This window comes from Ahaetulla prasina, chromosome 6 (assembly GCF_028640845.1).
Source record: "Ahaetulla prasina isolate Xishuangbanna chromosome 6, ASM2864084v1, whole genome shotgun sequence".
Lineage (NCBI taxonomy): Eukaryota > Metazoa > Chordata > Lepidosauria > Squamata > Colubridae > Ahaetulla > Ahaetulla prasina.
In genome coordinates this window covers 37,374,431-37,396,893 of record NC_080544.1, presented here as the reverse complement: position 1 = coordinate 37,396,893, position 22,463 = coordinate 37,374,431, and the positions used below count along the sequence as shown (strand labels likewise).

At 42.5% G+C, this 22,463-nt stretch overlaps 1 protein-coding gene across 3 annotated transcripts in view; it reads left to right on the top strand.

Annotated features, from left to right (window-relative positions):
- Nucleotides 1-22,463, top strand: part of INPP5A (inositol polyphosphate-5-phosphatase A) — a 333,629-nt gene that overhangs the window by 72,947 nt on the left and 238,219 nt on the right. For all 3 annotated transcript variants that reach the window (XM_058187284.1, XM_058187282.1, XM_058187283.1), the window contains one exon: nucleotides 3,887-3,928. In XM_058187284.1, coding sequence (XP_058043267.1) covers nucleotides 3,887-3,928 — 42 coding nt within the window. The remainder of the gene's footprint in view (nucleotides 1-3,886; nucleotides 3,929-22,463) is intronic.

Here is a 22,463-nt window from a genome sequence, read left to right as displayed (position 1 = left end):
AATTTGGATGCTTGGCAACTATTTCATATTTATGATGGTTGCATTGTCCTGGCGTCACATGATCAACTTTTGCGACCTTCTGACAAGCAAAGTCAATGGGAAAGCCAGGTTCACTTAACAATTGTGTTACAAACTTAACAAGTGTAGTGATTTACTTATCAACTGTGGCAAGACAGGTCGTAATATAGAGCAAAACTCACTTAACAACTGTCATGTTTAGCAACAACATTTTGAGCTCAATTGTGGCTGTAAGTTGCTTACATTTCAGCTGCTTCTATTGCATGCAATTGCTGCTGCTAAAAGTTGATCGTAAACTGATTATTTTTAAAATAATTTTTAATGAAGATTTTAATTACAGTAGTAAAAGCAAATATAAACTAACTCAGGGAAAGAATAAGAAATTGAAGAAATAAAAAGTGCAAGGAAAGAAAATGAAGAAAGTAAGATAAAGGAAAATAAATATATAAAGAAGTGACTTCCAATCTTCATCACAGTATAAACAAATTTGATAATTCTTCACCCCTTATGAGATTATAAACAAATATTTCTCTTCCTGTACTCTAACCTTATCAATATGCAAGTCCATAAATGTTAATCGGTATCAGCAAAAATCTGTAAAGGATTATCAGAACTTTATAGAGACATCTTATTTTAACCTTGGTCAAACAAAACAGCTTTATATTCCTTCTGCTGATCTTTAACCCATTCAAATGTTGTCATAGAATTTGTTCTCTCTTCAGTTTCTCTTTTTCCATCCTAAAGGTTTGTTTGAGGCTTTAGGAAACATCTTTTGTAAAATCAATAAAAACCATTATCTTAAAATAAAAACTATTATCTTAAAACTCACCAGGTGATTTTTAAAACTTTTCATTCCAAAGATCTCCAGTAGCTTTAGGATAATTAAATAAACACTTTTTGAAAATGATTAGAAAGTGAAGTTATCAAACACTGTGTCCTTTAAAAGGCTCTGTTATGATTGTGAGCATGTTGGGTGATACCTCCATCTCCCTGGAGGAGACTGAGATTGGTAAAAAGCAGCCATCCGGGTCACATATGTGTAATTTTCTAACCTCTTTTTTGCCAGAGGAAGTATTGTCCACTTGATGGTTCTTTGGTCTTGGCCACAGTTTTCTCTGCTCTTTTGGAGATGAACTTCCCCTGAAAGATTTCCTCTTGCAGGGTGCATTTTTCTTGAGTTTTTTATAGTTCCCTTTATACCTATCCTAGAGAGAGAGAGGAGAGAGAGAGAGAAGAGCATTTTCTGGCATGGCTACCACCCTTTGAAGCATTATGCTCCTTGAACTGAAGTCCTTCCCCATGTTCTTGGCCTTCTGAAATGGTCTGAAAACCTGACTCTGTCAACTCATTTGGGGGACCAATGGAGTGTCCCACTTTGGCAGTGGTTAGTAGATTAGGAGAAGATACCATCTCCACCCCATTTACATATATATTCTCTTTTTTCTAGTTTCTTTTGTTCATTTTTAAAGTTTTAGTTTTAATGCTGAATGCTTTTAATGTTACTAATGTTCTGATTGTGTTATATTCTGCTTTTATAATGTTTTAAGACATCCAGAGTTGTTTGACAGTGAGATGGTGAGGCATATAAATGTAATGAATACATAATAAAAAATAGTTTGTAACTTCCTCTTTTTGGACTCTGACTGATGCACAATATTTATAAACATTTTAAATTTTTGTATATTTCTGATTTCAGTGGTTTACTCAGTTGTTTTCCCTCTTAACAACCATACTCTAAATATTTACATTTGCTTTACTGTGTTATACCATGTTTCCCCAAAAATAAGACCCTGTCTTATTTTCCTATATTTTTTGAACCCCAAAATAAGTGCTTGGCCTTATTTTTGGGGAGGTCTTATTATTTTGGGGCACATGGAGCAAGACGGGGCTCCTCTTGCCATCTTATCTGATTTCCACCTCTGTCTCCCTAACCTTAACCAGAAAAAATGGCTGGGACTGTTTGCACATGCGTTTAAATATTTTTGGGAAGGGCTTATTTTCCGGGAGTGCTTATTTTCAGGGGGGGCTTATTTTAGCGCATGCGCTCAAAAGCCCCATTAGGCTTATTAGCGGAGGGATGTCTTATTTTCAGGGAAACAGGGTATATAGTATTAGGGAAGCTTAAATTTGGTTAACTTTCGTTTTGAATACATGCTGTTAATTTTGCCATTATTTCATATTCTCTAAGTTTAAGCTCCCAGTCTAATATCATAGTAATGTACTAAGGTTGTTCTCATAGACATGAACATTTATTTTAATAAATTGTGATTTAAAAAAAAACATGTTTTGAAATAATGCCTAATAGGAAAAATTGCCCAGAATTACCTTATAGGGGAGATGGGTATTATAGAAAATGAATGAATGAATGAATTTTTAATTTCAAATTTGATTTCTTAAATTCTTGGAAGAGTGCTTAGTATTTCTTTTTAGTATTTCTTTTAAAAATATGTCCATCTCATATGGTAAAATGTTCTTTCTGTCTCATGGCATTTCTACCATTTATTTTTTACTATAGCTTCTCTGACAATTATTGACAGAGTAGGAATGCATTACATCCAACCTGCTAGCATTTGAGGTCACCATAGAGACCTGGCTGTTCTTCTAGGCCATTATTTCCCAAATTGGCAGCTGGTTGGGGAATATTGGGAGTTGAAGTCCACTCATCTGAAAGCTGTCAAGTTTAAGGAACCCTGTTCTAGGGCTAAGGTGACTGGAGCCTTCCATTGGTTGCTTCATGTTGGTGGCATATGTTTTTGTTTTCTGCTAGATTCACCATCCTGTTCTTTTTCTTTTTTTTTTCTAGTTTGGTTTTGTTGTATGTTTGTTTATAGTGTTTTTGTTCTGTTCAGTGCATTATGATCTTCAGAGTTGTCATGGAGTGTGTGTGTGTGTGTGTGTGTGTGTGTGTGTGTGTGTGTGTGTGTGTGTGTGTAAAAAATTGATTAAAATAAAGCAGCCAAGCCTATTATAATTAAATTGGATGGTTTGAAAATTACACAGCATGGGAGGAGGTAGAAGACAACTAAATAAATCAACTGTTGGCCAAAAGGATGTGATTTAAGAAAAAATGTTGATGTAGATATTCAAAGTGGTATATCCAGTTTCTTGGATATACCATAATCTGCTGTGCTTTTGCCTTGCCCACATTCCATAAGATTTGACTGATTAATTATTTGGTAACTTCAGTTTCTAAGACCGCTCATTCACCAACAATTCTGGGCATGCTGCAGACAGTTAGTGTAGTTTTTGACCTTAAAAAAATCTGCACCTTTACTTTTTGTGCTTAAGACTAAACTACATATGATTTTGTTAATACATAGTTGCTTCCAAATTCTGTGATTCTGAAATTTAATGCATGGTTGCTTTTACAAACTTCATGGTTTTATCTGTGTCTAAGTGTGTGAGGGGATGGGGTGGCTCAGTGGCTAAGATGCTGGGCTTGTCGATTGAAAGGTCGAATCCCTAGTGCCGCATAACAGGGTGAGCTCCCGTTACTTGTCCTAGCTTCTGCCAACCTAGCAGTTCGAAAGCATGTAAAAAATGCAAGTGGAAAAATAGGGGAAAATAGGTGGGAAGGTTTTGTGTGCCTTTGGCGTTTAGCCACGCCGGCCACATGACCAGGGAGACTTCTTTGTTCTCTTCAGCTTTGAAATGGAGATGAGCACCACCCCCTAGAGTTGGGAACAACTAGCACACATGTGCCAGGGGAACCTTTACCTTTACCTTTTAAGTGTGTATGCATTGACCTGAGTAATTATTTCATTTGTGCTTATAGTCAAGTATAGTCACGCTATTTGTGACTCATTTTAATATTTATTGGTATTCGTGGACTTCAATTATGTACTCACTTCAATTATTTATTTTCCAGCCAGAAAACCTGCAGAAGAATTGGCTGCGGGAATTCTATCAGGTACCTATTTATGTTTTCATTCATTCTGGGTTTGTTCATTAAGTACAGGTAGTCTTCTACTTATGACCACAATTAAGCCCAAAATTCATGTTGCTAAGTGATAAATTTGTTAAGTGAGTTTTATCCCATTTTACGACTTGCAACATTTATTAAGCGAAACACTGGCTTCCCTGTTGCCTTTACTTATCAGAAGGCCGCAAAAGGGGATCACATGACCCTGGGATGCTGCAACCTTTATAAATGTGAGACAGCTGTCAAGAGTCCAAATGTCAATCCCATGACTATGGGGATGCTGCATTCGTAAGTATGAAAAATTGTCATACGTCCCTTTTTCCAGTGCTGTTGTAACTTCGAATGGTCACTAAATGAACTGTTTTAAGTTGGGACTACCTGTAGTTTGGTACATCTTTCCTTTCTGCACCTCTCCCACTCCTCCCACCCAAAGAACTGAAACCATGAGAAGCTTCTCCATGTTGTGACCCAGACCCAAGTAGGTAGCAACAAACTCAGTCCGTGATAAAATAAACTTTATTCATACAGCTGGGAATTATTTCATTCCCAGCGTCGTTCAACTCAAAGTAAAACAAATGCCTCCCAAACACAAATTCTTTAGTTATCACAAACCTTAGTCCAGTTAGGCAAACTGCCAAAGGCCCTTCCTGATAAATGTCCAGAAGTCACAAAAACCAAGATAGTCACAAAGCAGAGGACGCAGCTACAACGTTGTTTTCCAGCAAGCTGAAACACTGGTGCTGGTCTGTTATTAAGCCTTATGGGAGGGGCCAATCATCTCTTGGCCCTACTCCTGAGTTGTCCTCTCTGCTTGAACTGCTCTTGCCTTTTGGCAGCTCTTCTCGTGCGTGCATTAGGAACAGGCTCCTCCTGTTCCTCTGCCTCACTACTATCAGTCTCTGGAGGCTCTGGAGTCTGCACCTCACTTCCCGATGGCCCTGGCCTCACCTCAGCCTCATGGCTGTCTGACTCCCTTGCCAGCACCATAAGCTGCTGATGGACCACGACACTCCATCTCTTTATTCCATGCAACAATCCTTCTGCAAGAGATACCAAAGTTGGCGCTGTATGTCAGTCTGTGGCCAACAGGATGGCTCCAAGAATTCAAAGTCTCTTTCTCTATGACTTTCTGGCAGCTTAATGTCTATGGAGATTCTCAGTCATCCAGGTCGTGGTTGTCCCAAAGGTGCTTTTTCAAAAGGCAACTGGATTTCCTTTGTTTTTCCTTGAAGACGTTTTGCTTCTCATCTGAGAAGCTTCTTCAGAACTTTTTGAAAAAGCACTTTCGGGATTTCTAGGAGCTTGTATTTATTGCTTGGATGCTGGAGGTAATGTCCAGCAATCACATATGGCTTCTCCATCAAGTTGCTTATTACTATTTAATAAAAAACTGTTGAAATTGATGGTGGCCATGAAATTTGAGGGCAGTGAATTCTACATTTTGATTATCCTTTATGATGTATTTCATTGTTTTGATCCTGAATCATCATTAGTTCTTTCTGGAGAACTAGTTTTTACTTACTGTTTTTAATTATTTTCGTTGTTTTATAGTTTTAGAACTACAAACTGCTCAGAGTCACTTGGTTGAGTTGGGCAGCTATAGATATTGAACAAACAAAGAAATAATATGTTTGTGAATACTAATATATCTCCATATTTTCTATGTCAAGCTTGCATTTGTGCATCTCTGTCATATTGCCACTTGCCATCCTCCTCTTCAAATTGCAAGCTTCAAATGCTGTTTCCTCAGTCCATCCCCAGAGTTGGGGTATCTACAGGGAGTGGGTTAAAAAAGTGCAATTGCAAGTGCCATTTTTTTAGCAGCCTGGACTGCCCCTGCCTCTGAAAATGATCTAGTCCTCTAAATATTTTGCTTATTCTTTTCTGCATATTTTAGAACTTTAGAATCTCTCTTTTCCAGTCCATAAACTAGAGCTTTTATGGATTCCAAATATCAGGGTTTTACAAATAGTCCCCGACTTACAACAGTTCATTTAGTGACCATTCAAAGTTACAACGGCACTGGAAAAAGTGACACTACCATTTTTCACACTTATGACCATTGCAGCATCCCCATGGTCACATGATTTACATTCGGATGCTTGACAACTGTTTCATATTTATGATTTATGATTGCAGTGTCCTGGAGTCATGTGATCACCTTTTGCAACCTTCTGGGAAGCAAAATCAATGGGGAAGCCAGATTCACTTAACAATGGTCTTACTAATTTAACAACTGCAGTGATTCACTTAACAACTGTGGCAGGAAAAGTCCTAAAATGGGACAAAAGTCACTTAACAAATTTCTCACTTAGCAACATAAATTCTGGGCTCAATTATGGTTGTAAGTTGAGGACTATCTGCATGTCAGGACATCACTGTGTTGGGAGGTGTGTTTTTTTTTAATCTGCTCCTTAATTTTTTCTGTTTCTCCAATTCTTTCATCACACAATGTATTAAGCTGGTCACTGTGACTCACACAAATCTTTTCCTGATCTCCTCATTCGAGTCCCACTAATCATTGTGCGAGACAGTTCCTTTACACCAAGTTTCCAAAAATGGTCAGATCATCTTCACCTTAGAACCTGTAAAAATAAAGGTTAGAACGTTCTATTATAAATGAGGAAATCACTGCAGTCAGAGATATATCACCTATGCGGCAGAAGAATTGGAGCTAGAGTTTAGATGGTTTGTTTTGGGAAGTTAAAACTAAGATAAACCGCAAACCACATTTCCTCTTATTCTCTTCTGGGCTATGAATTTACATATGTCATTGTGTCAACCAACAACTGTACAACTTTCTTTGAGTAAAAGACTTTATTTTAAAATGAGGAAGAAAATGCTTGGTGACACTCTCATGAATTTCTAGAAAATACAACATATGACTCAAATTCCTTTTTGTAATTTTTGGAAAACCACTGTTGTAATGTTTTCTTGGTTATTTTAACTGTTTCAACTGAAGTTTTGATTAAAAGTGCTGTTTGTATTTTGCTGTTTGGAGCAGATTGGTAATTTAAGGTTTATTGAGTAGCAATAACATCTTTTTTTTAAAAAATAGTTCAGTTGGATTGATCCATTGTGTTCCTATACAATAAATAGAAAAGGTAATATTGATTTTTTTCATATTTGTGCTTGTGTGTTATCAGATCCTGCATTTTGAAATCACAAAAACCATTACTGTCATTGTATTATTGTGATGCCAACTTGTTACTTATCAATTTTCTAGCTTGAATGAAGTTGTGTCAGGTTTATATTATGAGGCAGCAGCAAGAAACAGGGAAAGAGACAATCTATTTGCATGTCATGCTAAGCAAAAGTTCTGCAGAAATTCGGCATATTGTGAAATGAATTTTTACTCTCTTGTTTGGTTCCTCCCATGAAAAGGAGTTTGCTAAATCTGTTGAAACTGTTTCTGTGGTTTGTTTAGCCTAGAACAGTGGTGGCTAACCTTTTTGCTGTCGTGTGCCAAAAGTGGGGGGAGCATGGGAGGATCATGCGCGCACGTGCCCACACCCATAATTCAATGCCCCCATTCTGCTCCCCCCCATGCATGTGTACACGACCCCCCTGTGCTCCCCGCGCATGTGTGTATGAGCCTCTGCACCCTGTTTTGGGCTTAGCAAGCCTCTCTGTAGCCTCCAGAGGCCAGAATCGGCCCATTTCCCGACTTCAAGTGGGCCTGTTTCTTCATCCTCCCCAGGCTCCAGAGGCTTCCCCACCTCTCCGGAGGCCAAAAATGCCCTCCCAGAGCCTCCGTGCGAGCCCTGTACTTACCTGGCATCCAAAACGGGCCACGTGGAGACTCCTGGGAGGGGACGGGCAGTGTGGGTGGGGCCAGTCAAAAATGAGTTGGCCGGAGCGCACATGCACACTAGAGCCGAGCTAGGCCAATGGCTCACGTGCCGACAGATATGGCTAAGTGTGCCACCTTTGGCACACGTGCCATAGGTTCGCCATCACAGGCCTAGATAAGAATAATTGGGAACTCTATATTATTGGAAACGTGGGAAAGAATTTGGGTTAGAAATGTTAAATTCACGCAGGCACAGAATCTGAGGGAAAATTTTTATAAAATGTTTTATAGATGGCATCTAGATCCTAAAAAATTATCGTGTATGTATCCAGAAATGCAAGCAAAATGTTGGAGATGTAATTGTGATGACGCTACATATTTTCACATTTGGTGGACTTGTAAGGACATAAAGGCCTTTTGGATAAAAATTTGGTGGATTTTACAAAATGTTCTGAAAAAGAAGATAAAGTTCCTGCCGCAATTTTTCTTGTTGGGAATTATTACGGATTGTACAGTAATTGAGACTAAATTGATTTTAAATCAAATAACTGCAGCAAGATTACTAATAGGACAATATTGGAAGAAAAAAGAAGTACCAACAATACAAGAATGGATATTGAAAGTTGCCAATTTGGCTGAGATGGCGAAGATATCAGCCTTTTTGAAAGACAATACGCAAGAAAGATACTTAAAGGAATGGAAAAATGGATTGACTATATTCAACGAGATATCAGACTAAGAGTTATCAGACTGTTTTGAATGATTATGATGTATTATGTTTGATTGCTTTGGGGAAGTTAGGAATTGATGATTGTAGGGTATAATTAAGTTGGGACGAAAATTTTTTAGCATATGTTTGTTTTACTTTTAACTATACCTTGTGCTTGTTCCGGGAAGTCGGGGGGGGGAGGGGGGTTGCGAAGGGAGGGGGGAGGAGGGGGGGAAAGGGGGGAAAAAAATTTTGTAAAACTTTTTGAATAAAAAAAAAAAAAAAGAATAATTGGGAACTCTGGCTTGTTTCTCTCTGACAACTTAGTTTTGGAATCCTTTCAGTTTCAGAAAAGTTGGCTTTAATTTAAGCGAAATTGCCAACTGGCACATTTGGGAAAATTATCCAGACCAGGTCAGTCTAAGAATGGCCATATATTTTTGTATAAAATGATCATAAATTTTTGTGTAAACTGTTAGCAATAGCTGGCAAAGCAGATTAACCTGAGTCATGAGTAGATGGGTCATGATAATGAGCTATCTGGAAAGATTTTTATTTATGCTGGCAGGAAAAAATCTTAACACACTTCTAGTAGAAACAAAGATTTGGTATGCATCACAAGAAATACATCAAGCAGCTTTACAAATTTAGAATTCTTTGTATGATAGTGTTAGATAAAAAAGAAGAGCTACATGACAATAATCTAAATTTTATCTCCAATTAAATAGAAATCTCATGCTATGATTCAAAAGAGAATTAAATGGAAAAAATTCTTGTGGGAGAACAACTTGAAAAACAGTACAGGTTGTCCTCAACTTACAACAGTTCATTTAGAGATCACCCAAAGTTACAATGACACTGAGAAAAGTGACTTATGATCATTTTTCACATTTATGATCATTGGCAGCATCCCCACGGTCATGTGATCAAAAGTTGGATGCTTGGCAACTGAGTCATATTTATGATGGTTGCAGCGTCCTGGGCTCACATGATTAATTTTGTGATTAAACTTCTGACAAGCAAAGTCAAAGGGGGAGCTAGAGTCACTTAACAACCATGTTACTAGCTTAACAACTGCAGTAGTAGTTCACTTAACAATTGTGGCAAGAAATATGGGGCAAAACTCATTTAACAAACAGAATAGATTTTTTTTAATTAGGCAAGTGTGATTGGACACACAAGGAATTTGTCTTGGTGCGTACGCTCTCAGTGTACATAAAAGAAAAGATACTTTCATCAAGGTACAACACTTACAGCGCTTAATGATGGTCACGCTTAGCAACATAAATTTTGGGCTCAATTGTGGTCCCAACTCGAGGACTAGCTATAGTTTGCTAAGATTATCTTGGTGGTGGAAATGACACATAACTATCTTGTAACTGTTATTTCCAGTGATCCATGAGTTAAATTTACCAGGTAACTGTGGCCAAGGTATCAGAGCGCTAACCTTAACCAATACAGAATCAGAACAACTCCTTCCAAATTATATCAATGCATTCAGTTTTAAGTAGTCAACCACAGAAAGCTGGTTTAGTCTTTGTCCAAATGTTTGGGTGGACAGTCATTCCAAGGATGATTAAGTATGGGCCACTTTACATAGGTTGATTGAAAAATTTACAACATTAAAAACAGGTGTCTATGTCAATATTGTGTAGTGGTTTAATTCATGCAGCCATACTCCAAGCAATCTTATATTTCTTTTGAAATGAGGTTAATGTTATGACAGCACAGACAAGAGGAACCAAGCACTTTCCAGTTTTCCTGGCCTTAGTGTGAGGCATTCAGGGGCATTGCCTCCTATGATCTGCAAATGGCGGTTGCCAAATTCCAGCTGCCCTCAAGCACCAGTGTCAGTGGTGGGTTGCTACTAGTTTGTCCCGGATCGAGCGAACCGGTAGCAGTGGCGGCGGGAGGCTTCGCCCACCATCCAGACGTCTCTGCGCATGAACATGAGCAAAAAACTACTGACCGGTGTACCTTTCTCTTAGCCAACAGTGTTGTTGCTGTAGCCACCTCTTTACAGAAATCTCTGGCTAAAAGTAACGAGAAGGTAATGATCAAAGATATCAAGAGCCACGGTGGCACAGTGGTTAGAATACCTGCTGACAGCCAGCTGCCTTCAATTTGGCAATTAGAATCTCACCAGGCTCAAGTTTGACTCAACCTTTCATCCTTCCGAGGTCGGTAAAACGAGATTATTAGGAGCTGACTCTGTAAACTGCTTAGAGAGGGCTGTAAAGCACTATGAAGCGGTATATAAGTCTAAATGCTATTGCTATCATGAAATAGGATCTGAGAGATATTGATATGGGGCCCCAGTTGTTCTTGTTAAGGACCCATAGCTGTCACCAGCTTTGATCATGGGAGTTTTTAGGAAAGTCTTTACCATGAAGAAAAATTACTCCCAGTGATCAACTGGTCAGCTCTCAAGCTAACTCATTGAAGGCATTGTACTAGCCAATTATTTTTTTAAAATGGCTTCTGTATTGTTTATTATTTGTGTTTTGGACATTCCCACCATATGTTTCTGGCCATTTTTGTATGCCATAGGTGGAACAACACTGTAGCAGCTGTTTTGGTTAGAGGAAGGAGATGGACATCAGTTCAGCATGAGAGAAAATTTTGAAAGCAGTCATAAGGTTGAAGTTAATTGCAATGACCTCTTAGCAAGAGCAGAGAGTAAATATTGAGATAAAATATAGAAATGGAAGAAGATGACAAGGAAAAGCTAAAATTGAAGTGAATGGAAGACGTAATAAAACAACAGTTGCTCTGCATGTTATCATGGGGTCAGGAGTGGGTAGACTTAATCGCTGTATAAAGAAGAGAATAACGGGGAAGTACTCCAGACATCCATGTTATGGAAAAAGCTGGTTGGCAAGTTTTCCTTGTGAATGTTATTTCACTTGGAACATATACCATCAGATATAGGATAGGCTTTAGCATAACACAGTGTAGCTGTTGGTGTTATACGATATTTGTTTCGATTGCTAACATTAAGTCCCTAGATAGAGCAAGAATGAAGGTTTCCTTTTTTTTTTTGACTGAATATACCTATGTGATATGTAATTTTTAACTATCCCTAGGCTCGAGGCTTGGGCATGCTAAAAAACTATATCACATTATTATAATCCTGCTTTTTAAAAGCATATCTCAAAGTGGCAAACATACTTAATATTCCTCCCTCCTATTTTCCCCACAATGATCCTATGAGATGGGTTGCATTGGGAGAGAGTGACTGTCCCAATATCACCCAGCTGGCTTTCACCCCCTAAGGGAGAGTAGAACTCAAAGTCTCCTGGTTTCTCAGCCAGTGCTAAACTAGTATCTCATAAGCTGCAGAAGGGTTTACTTGCAATTCGGTCTGGGTGTACTTGATTACAGACACAGCAATACAGCGATATATAGCCTGGTTGTGCAATTTTTGGGGACCTCAGGGCTATAGATGCAGCTCAGTATTTAGTATTTTCTCCCTCTAAGGAATTTCACCCTGCTTTCCAGGATGGAATAAAAACCCAATCCACAAGTTCCTAATCTAATTGAAATTTTAGATTGGAGCTAACAGCCAACACTGAACCTGAGTCAATGGCCAAAAATAATGAAAGTTGATATACAACCTCTCCCCCCCCCACCCCCGCTTCTCTCTTACCAAAATTCCACATTCTTTATATGAGCCTTAGTTTGCTGCACTTGAAGGCTTTGAGTTTATTTTACAGGTCGAAGGTCAATTCAGTGAGCAGGAAAGGACTGGGTTTCTTTGCTAAATACAGCTGTTTCAATTTTTTTTGAATAATAGTCTTATTCTTCCACCATCTGGAAATCCTCATAACACCAATTTATCTAATCTGAAAACAGCCTCCAATAAAGAGCACCATGAAACCATTTAAATCTTTTTAAAATCTTCCTTTACTCCAAAGTGACAAATCCAAGATGAAAGAACCGTTTATAATATGACACTGAATTCCTTTGAGTTTTTTTTCAAAATACATTTTATTAAAAGTTTTAAAAACAAAAGTAAAAATTAATACAGGGTGCTTTCCCTTAGCAACTGCCTCATTTAGCGATCATTTGCAGGTACAATGGTGATGAATAAGTACCTTTGCCTTTAATCCTTGCATTTATAACCTTTGCGGGTCTATAAAACAAGTGAAAGCTGAATATCATAAATACACTTAGTAACCACTTTGCTTAAAGACCAAGTTGCCAAGGTGAATCATGGTCATTAAACGAGGACTGCCTCTACAAACTGAAAAGAAAAAGGAAGAAATAGAACTAAAGTACAAAAAGAAAAAAAAATAGAAGAAAAATAGGAAAAAAGATAATAATGGCTTCCAGTTTTCTTGACAGCAATTAAAAGTACAATTGTAGTTACCCGTTTCTCTAAAGTTACTCTCTTTTTGTGATTCTTATGACTCTCTTCTTTCTATAATCTAACCTATCTTATTCATCAGCACCGTAGATTCATTTTCTTCTATGTTATGCAAAAGGTGTATAAGGGGTTTACAGCAGTAAACATAAATATGGGTCTTTTCTGTAGTCAAACAGATCAGATTAATTTCTTTGAGTCCCTGATTAGTTTGCTTTTTTGTGGTACAAAATTGGCACATGGGTACTACTTCAATTCTAATGGAAAAACTAGAGTAGACAGGGCAGAAGAGCTCAGAATTTATCACGCTTGGGACTGCAGCCAAGCCGTGCGTGTGACAATGTCTGTGACATCATGGAAACTTGTGATATCCTGTGTTATAGCAGCAAGAAATGCATACTTTGCTCACACAGTCTTATTTTCTGAATAGATCTTAAGCTTTTACAGAACTCAATCAGAATGATATCTTAAGCTGCGTTTAATTGCTGTTTTTAAAGCAATAAACAAACTTGGCACTTCAAAGATTCAAAAATACAGTTGCATTATACTTCCGTTTCATTCTTTTCTCTAAACTATTTACAGGGAGTTCGGTTAGGTCAGCCAAATATGCTAAATTGTGGGCATTCAAATCCAGGGAGGGCCAATCCATGTACAGGAACTGTTTCCTTCTTCGCATGAACTTGTCTCTTCCGATGTGGATCCAGAGAAGAGCTGGGGTGAAGGAGGAGGAAAAAGGAGTCCCTCGCCAATTTCTTTCTGAGTAGGTGAAAAGGTAAAACCAGTATGTGCAGCTAGCTAGGTTTGGAGCCGCTCTGGTGCCCCACATGGTCATTGAGAGAACAGCATCTTATACAAATAGCAGCCATCAAGCTCAGCAGAGCAGTTCCAAGGGCACCTGGATCACCAAAACCATTTGCTGTGCAAACACAAATATCTGTCTAGCCACGATGGTGCTGATTTAAGTGAGTTAAAAAAGTGAAATTGCACATGCTCAGAATATTGTTTTAGTTTAGTTTAGTTTTGTGTTTTGTTTTGCTCCAATTATATCAGGAATGTTGTAGTCATGGTTGTAAAACACTGGAGAGTGAAAAGAAAAAATATGTATGCATCCTAACTGAAATAATACTGAAGGCTGTCTAAAGCCACTCTCACCTCCTGGTAAGACTATTAAGTCCAGAGCCTTAATTAAATAGCTTCATACTCCTCTATCGCCCTCATCCAGATTTCAAATAAATCTGCTTAATCTTTTTCTCCTTCTCCTTGCAATCTTACAAGGTATAATGTTTGAATGTTTAAACATGTTTAAGCTATTCTCTCTGTCAGTGGGAACGCCAGTCAGATACGGGTTTCCGCTCATGTCTAGCTGCAAGGACCGAGTCTGCTGATTTGTTTAGCCCCGCCTCTTCCTCTGCTCCCCAACTTTTCGACTCGGTCTTGTAGAGGATAGTCGTGTCTAACCATAGCTCTGACCAAGTTCCTACTGAATTCAAAAAAAAAAGGAAGGAAGGAAGGAAGGAAGGAAGGAAGGAAGGAAGGAAGGAAGGAAGGAAGGAAAGAAAGAAAGAAAGAAAGAAAGAAAGAAAGAAAGAAAGAAAGAAAGAAAGAAAGAAAGAAAGTGTGTCTCGCCCGATCTCACCACAGCCGGGGCCTTCTTATCTGCTTCCGAACACAGAGGAATGTCCTAGTATGCCTCCTGGCCCCAGCCCTGGCTCCATGCCCAGACAGTCTGAAGAGGAGGAAATATCTCCAGCCCCCAGCTCTGGCTCCATGCCCAGGCAAACGGAGCAACTAGACCCCTCCCCCTCCTCCACAGCATGTGAGCCTGAGGGAGGTCAATTGCCAACAGCTGCCGACTGGAGTGACCCTCGCGTCAGAAGACTTGATAGGCGAGGCAACAGAAGGAAGGGAGGGGCAGGCCTGCATAAGTGCTGAGTCATGGAGCCACACCCCATGGCCTATATAAAGGATCTGCTTTCTGGCATTCTCTGAGTCAGGCAAAGTCTAAACATATCTTGCTGAAGTCACTTTCTGGTCTCCTGCCTTCCCCGAGGACTTTGCTAGGACTTTGGCAGAGCTGCAGAGGCACGCCTGATTCGGATTTCACTGACCCGGCCGTCAGCGGAGGAGTGGGACACGACAGAAAGAAAGAAAGAAAGAAAGAAAGAAAGAAAGAAAGAAAGAAAGAAAGAAAGAAAGAAAGAAAGAAAGAAAGAAAGAAAGATTCTACAGAACAGCATCAGATCAAAGCTGTCATTCCAGCGAGAAAGGCTTAAGCCCGATACTGCCGAAGGCTGCGGAGGCAGCGTGGATCTGCCAGCCGGCAGACCGAGAGAGCAGGAAGGCTTTCTCCCTTACTCCTTCTTGGCGCCCGTAATTCCCCTATTTAGGGAGGGCAATTCTCGCTGCAGAAAGAGCTTTAGGTCTGCAGCCTTTGGTGCGACAATCCTTACCGCACCAACCGGATCGCGTTTTCACCGGACGGTGAGCGATCAGCGGGTGGAGCATTTTCTACAGCTCCCCACTCCGGCCATAAGTCTTCTCCGGATGGCGATTGTTTGGCAGGCGGAGCAATCCATCCGCTCCCCGTCTCAGCCATAGCTGCAAGCCTTTACAGCGGCTCCCAGCCAATAAGTCTATTCAGCTATTTCCCCAAGGGGTATTTTTGGCATGAAAGCCGGTCATTTTACAGTGCGCCACTAACCAAAATGGTGGATGCCACTTCAGGCCACGAGGCTTCTTCCTCTTCTTCTCGGGGAAGATCCAGGCATCGTTCCGACCCAGGGGAGGGCTCTTCTTGCTCCCTTCCCTCGAGATCAAGGACCAAAGCATCCAAAGACAAGTCTTCCAAACCATCTAAAGCGGAGGAACGGAGGTACAGGGCCCTAGAATAGGTCATCAACAAGGCCCAATTACAGTCCGCCTCCAGGGCTCCTACTCCACCAGCCATTGCAGGCCCTTCAGTGTCTCCTCCAGGAACACCTAGCCCAGCCAGGGCTTCATCCACCCAGGGGGGCTCAGCAGCATGGTCTTCTGACCGTCTGGCCACTTCTACCCAGCATTCTCCAGCCGGAGTCTGGATCCCCTATTTCGGCCTCTTCCAGAGCCTGACATCCAACCAATTCCCAATCAGCCTTCAACCTCTGGGACCTCTCCCGTGGCCCCTCCAATGCCGGGTCCTGGAAATCTCCCAGCATCAAGCCTTCCATTGCCTGAAGCCTTTGGCCTTTTGATTTCGGAGGCTAACAAACAGGGTGTGGCCCAGTGCCTCTCTCAGAGGACCCCTCCTTCTAGACCTGATATCTCTCATAGAGCTCAGCAATTTCAGGCTTCAGCAGACATGGAAGACACTGGTTAATATCATGAGCAGGAGGCAGAGGCCCAGGCCTCCCTCTCCGATGAGGAAATGCACAGAGAACATTCCTTTTCGGAGGATGAGGGCCTAGAGCCCAATCAACCTTGTTTCATTAGCCTGTTTAAGCCTCAAATGTTCCACTCCCTCCTATTTAAGGCTCAAAACACAACCAGATTGGGAATTAATTGCCCCACTCAGGGAGCTCAACCAGACTCAGATCCAGCTGATGCTTTATTTAATAAACTGGCTACTGAAACAGAAATGGTCCCTGCCCCTAAGTTTTTTGAGGACATGGTTCAACGTCAATGGGCAGTTACGGGTTCGGACGCCAACCCTCATGGACTAGACAAGCGCTTATACAATGTCGCTCATATTTTGGACAGCATCCTACAGGTCCCCTCTGTCGATGCCCCTATCGTCGCCTTGATTTCTCCCTCACCTCTCATGGGTCCACCAGACGAATCTCTTCGTCCTGTAGACAAGCGGGCTGAATGGATCCTAATCAAAGGTCATCAGGCGGCGGCTTGGGCAGTCAGGGCCTCCACTGCATCTTCTTTTTTTGATCGTGCTTCCTTATTGTGGTTGAAGCCACTCCAATCCAGGATCCCGTCATCGGACATTCAGACCCATCAGGATATTAATAAAATTAAGGCGTCACTAGAATATTCTGCAGATGCCACTCTTAACGCCGCCAGATTTGCGGCCAAAGTCATGGGAGCTTCTGTGACCTCAAGACGCCTATTATGGCTTTGCCAATGGCAAGCCGATGCACGTAACAAATGGCGCCTGGCGGCGGCCCCTTATTCACAAAAGAAGCTCTTTGATGCTCCCCTAGAGCCCCTCTTGATCGAGACACGAGACAAGCGGAAGATGTTACCAGCAATTTCTCAACGAAATGACTTCTGTACCCAACCATATCCACGACTTCAGTTCTTTCAGCCCTCGGAGTCATCATACAGCCATCAACAAAGATTCTTCGCTTCAGGCTCCTCACAACATCACAACACTCAGGTCAGACAAGGCACTAGATTCCCTCCCTGCAAATCCTTCATGGGGGGCAGGGGGCATCCCTTCAGGCATTCCAAGTAATATGTCATCTCTCCCAGTTGGCGCTCGCTTGGCCTATTTCGCGAACAATTGGGATTTCATAACTTCAGACACCTCGGTCAGAACCACCATTCAAGTAGGTCTCTCTCTGGAGTTCTTCTCCGAGCCCCCCAGGGTTTTCGTACGCTGTCCTGTTTTGCGGAACAATTTCACCAGGGTTCTCATAGAATCGGCTATCGATCACCTTCTTTCTATCTCAGCCATTGAACATACTTCACCGGAGCAAACGGGCCAGGGGTTCTACTCCCGACTTTTTGTAGTACGAAAATCCTTGGGGGGGTTGGAGGGCAATTCTGGATTTGAAGTCCCTGAACTGCTACATAATATACTGCCGGTTCAAAATGCACTCTCTCTTCCATCTTGGAGAGCATTCGCCCAAGAGATTTCCTGTCATCAGTTGATTTAATGGAGGCCTATCTCCACATTCCCATTCACACATCCCACCGCCAGTATCTCAGGTTTTCCTATGCAGGGCGTCATTTTCAGTATAGAGCATTGCCATTTGGTCTCGGCTCCGAGGGTATTCACCAAACTCATGGTGGCTCTTGTAGCCCATATATGCTCCAGCCCCATCAGGATACAGGCCTCTTTGGACAATATCCTTATTCAATCTCACTAATTTCACTCAGCCAAGCAGGATCTCAGTAACACCATTAGCATACTTCAGGACCACAGGTTTTCCATAAATTGGGACAAAAGCCACCTCCTCCCGTCCACCCATATCCTCCGTTTGGGGACAGAGATAGATTCTTTTCTGTCTATGGTCTTTCTATCCAAGGAGCATAGAGTTAGCCTCTCGGCCCTGGCCAACCATTGCCGTTTGCATGCTTCCTCCTCCATCTTCCATTTATCCCAACTCCTGGGGAAAATGGTTTCCACATTCGGAATCATTCCGTGGTCCCGGCTACACAGCTGTCACCTGCAATGGTTCCTCCTGCCACATCAAAGAAGACAGTGCAGCTCCTCCCAATCATGAGTCACCCTCCAAGACGTACGGGATTCTCTGACCTGGTAGTCCTCCGACGCCATCTCCAACGCTAGCAGCTTCCACGATTCACCCAAGGTGACCCTTACCACAGATGCCAGTTTGCTCGAATGGGGAGTTCACCTGAGCCCTCACATGGCACAAGGCCGTTGGTCTCACCAAGAATCCCTTCTCCCTATCAACCTCTTAGAGCTCAGGGCCATTTATCTCGCCCTTCGCAGTTTTACTCACCTTGTGTCGGATCAACATGTTCTAGTCCTTACGGACAACATCACGGCAAAGGTGCATGTCAATCGGCTGGGAGGCACGCATTCAAGATCCTTCATGGAGGAATCCCTATGCCTCGGCCTTTGGGCAGAATCCCACCTGAAGTCTCTTTCAGCAGACCATATCTCTGGCCTGAAAAATGTTCAAGCAGGTGCTCTCAGCCACACTCCCATCAAACCAGCAGAATGGTCTCTTCACCCCAGCTTGTTCACCCAGCTGACTCTCAGGTTCGGAGTTCCTTCAGTGGATCTGTTCGCATCAGAGGTGAATCACCAAGTTCCTCGATTCTTCTCCCGATACCCAACCCCCGGGGCGGAGGCAGTCGATGCCCTCCGCGGCCCTTGGCCTCAGGGACTCCTCTACGCCTACCCACCCCCCTTCCCATGATTCCAAGGGTCATCACAAAACTCCTCCTCTACAAAGCAGAACTGATTCTGGTAGCCCCAGAAGACAATGGTACGCCAATCTACTGTCTTATTTTTTATTTATTATTTTATTTTGTCTCTCTGTTTCTCCCCCCTGGTCGATCCCAGACAACGAGGTGTGTCTCGTCCAAGGTCTCCTCAACCACCCCAACCCACAATGGTTCCACCTCACCATGTGGAGGTTGAGCAGCTCCTTCTCAGGAACTCCAACCTCTCGAACAGAGTGATAGTTACCCTTCAAGCCTCCTGACAAGACTCCACAACTTGTATTTATGAGGCCACCTGGCGTTCTTTTTGCTCCTGGCGCAAGTCACACTTAATTGTCCCAGCGATGGCCTCGGTCTTCCAGATCCTGCAATTCCTCCAAGATGGCTTTGAGTCAGGCCTCGTTCCTAACACCTTAAGGAGGCAAATAGTCGCCCTGTCATCGGTTCTAGCTGGAGGAGCCTTCACATCGGCCGCCAAAGATCCCCTAATCCTACACTTCCTATGGGGCGCCTCCAATCTGCGACCCCCACTGATCCACAGGTTTCCCACTTGGCGTTTGAACTTGGTTCTATAGGCCCCAACAAACTCTCCATTTGAACCTCTTCAGGAGGTGTCGTTACGCTTCTTATTTTTCACGGTTACGTTCCTCGTCACCATTACATTGGCCAGACGAGTCTCCGAGCTAGCCGCTCTCTCAGTACGGAATGACCTTTGCATTTTTCACAGCAATCGAGTGGTGCTCAGGTTGGACCCACATTCCTTCCTAAAGACAACTCAATCTTCCACCGGGCTCAAGAAATTGTCTTACCAGACTTTTGCCCTTCCCCAGGCCATCACCTGGAACATCTGTGGCACACGCTTGACATGCGAAGAGCATTACAGATTTACATTTCCCGGACGGCTTCAATTAGGAAGTCAGAGGCCTTATTCGTTTCTTTTCAACCTACATCAGTGGGGACCAAAGTGTCCTCTCGCTCTTTAGCCAGGTGGATCAGAGCAACCATCGCCTCAGCATATCAATGGAAAGCACTTCCAGTTCCTTGGCACATATCAGCTCACTCCACTAGGAGCGCGGCGATTGCAGTGGCCTGGAACACGTAGGCATCTCTTCTGGAAATTTGCAACATGGCCACCTGGTCCATGCTGACACCGTTCATCAGATATTACAGTCTGGATTCGTATGCATCAGCTGATGCAGCCTTTGGCAGAAGGGTCCTGCAACAAGTGGTCTCAGCCCAGCCGTAAAGAAGCCGCCTCACTCCCGCCTGACGAGGACATCAGCTTTGGTATGTCCCATATCTGACTGGGGTTCCCACTGACAGAGAGAATGGGCATTGGCTTATCTGATACGCCCCTTCTTGGAGAAGTGGAAACGCCAGTCAGCCCCAACCTGTGTTTTCTCCCCGGCTCAGGGGTGTCGAGGTGGGTGGCTACACATTCTTCTCGTTTCAGGTAGACATGCCAATCTGCTACAGTATCCTCGCTGAAAAGCTGGGGAGCAGAGGAAGAGACGGGGCTAAACAAATCAGCAGACTCGGTCCTTGCAGCTAGACATGAGAGGAAACCCATATCTGACTAGCATTCCCACTTCTCCAAAAGGGGCATATCAGGTAAGCCAACGCCCATTCTATGTTTGTCTGGCAGAAAGTAGCATTAAGGCAATCAATTACTTGCTTAGGTATTAGTTCTGACAAAGAACTGTAAGCCTCTCTCTTTTTATGTACAGACTGTATTCCCTTTCTAGCAATACTACAACAATGCAGCTCTAATTTGGATTGCTTTCAAGGCTTGCCATTTGGAATGAAGGTTAGTGGGTGCCTTGTCCTTTAATGAGTTTTGGTGAAGAAAATAATAAAAGAAAACTATGGTTTCTAGACAGGTTGGATATTATAATGCCCTTGAATTGATGTAGAAGATCGATGATAGTCTATTGTAGTTGCTTGTTATTACAATAAGTGTGTTTTATCATATGAAGCTGCTAATACAATGAGCTGTTGGGTTCAATTTTTAAGGGAGACTGGCACCTGATTTAGTTTCAAAATACAGTTGGATTGAGGCAGTTGGAATAAAGCTATATTTCTCTGGAGAAGACAGGGTAACACCCCCCATCCTTCCAGATTGTGGACTAATCCTGCTTGGGGAAGCACAATCTTGTGCAGAATTAGAGGTGCAATATTTCTGGAATCAGAAGGCCTTTGTGCCCCAAACCATCATGAATTGTTGAGTCTCAGTCTCTTTGCTCCCAATCTAGATTGAACCAGCCTCCAATGTCAAGGCAGAATCTCAACCACATATCTTCTAAACCTTTGAGTTGACTTGTATAGCTAAATATCATTGATGTTCCATGCTGATAGATGACTTCCCTTGGTAGCTTCATGTAGATTTAAATACAGATGAGAGAGTCAACTCCTGCATTCCTCACAACAGAGGTTCCCAGATCTCAACCTCCCCCCCCCCCATTGCTAACACTTTGTACTGTCCACTCAGGAAGGAGGAAAACTACTATATCACAGTCTTCCCTACTTCCCCACCTGCACAGGAAGTCCAAAAGAATACCATGATTGATAGTACTGAAGCCCATTGAGAGATCAAGCAGGAATAGAAGGATTGTGCTTTCCCTGTCCTCATCTGCATCAGAATAACAGAATTGGAAAGGACTTTGGAGACCCTCTAACTTGACCCTCTGCTTGGAGCAGGAGATCCTATACCATTTCAAACAAATGGCTGTCCTATCTCTCCTTAAAAACTTCCAGTGATGGAGACCTCACAACTGCTGATCTTAACAAGAAAACAAAAACATTCAATGGGAGTCCCTTACCTAGGTAACAGATAGATCATTTCCTCCATAGGCGCTACAACTGAAGGCTTTACAAGTAAGGTACTACCCTCTCAACAACCTTCCCCTGAAAAGGAAAGTTGAAGATTAACTTTATTGAAAGTTGCCATCTTGAATAAATGAGGACCGGAACATCAAACCACCATTAAAGAAGCATTCACCAATCACTTTCACCAACTAAGGATAGGAACCCTGCTTACAGATCTATTAGGGTAGGTAGAGATGCTCAGACTCTTCCTGCAAATCCAAAAGTTGGAAGGGGCACTTCAGCTGCTGCCTAAGGGGAACAGCACCATGTCCTGAGAAGGCAATAAAAACCAAGGAGCATAGGAGAAGTTGGAGTGTATAGTCAGGGCTCAGGGTAGGGGTGGCGGGGTGGCGGTTGTGATTAGAGAGAGTCTAGAGCCGAGGGAGACCACTGTACCTCAGATTGCCGGGTGCGAATCCCTCTTTGTGAGATGGGGTCATAGGTGCCAGATGGGTTTGCTGATCACGTACCTGGCTCCTTGCTGCGTGACAGCTGCCCTGCCCGAGCTCCTGGAGGTGCTGGCCGGGGTGGCAGTTGAAACCCCCAGACTTTTAGTCATGGGGGACTTTAACTTGCCATCGTCCGGCTCGTCATCGACGGCAGCTCGGGAGTTCATGGCTTCCATGACGGCCTTGGACCTGACCCAAGTAGTTGATGGCCCTACTCA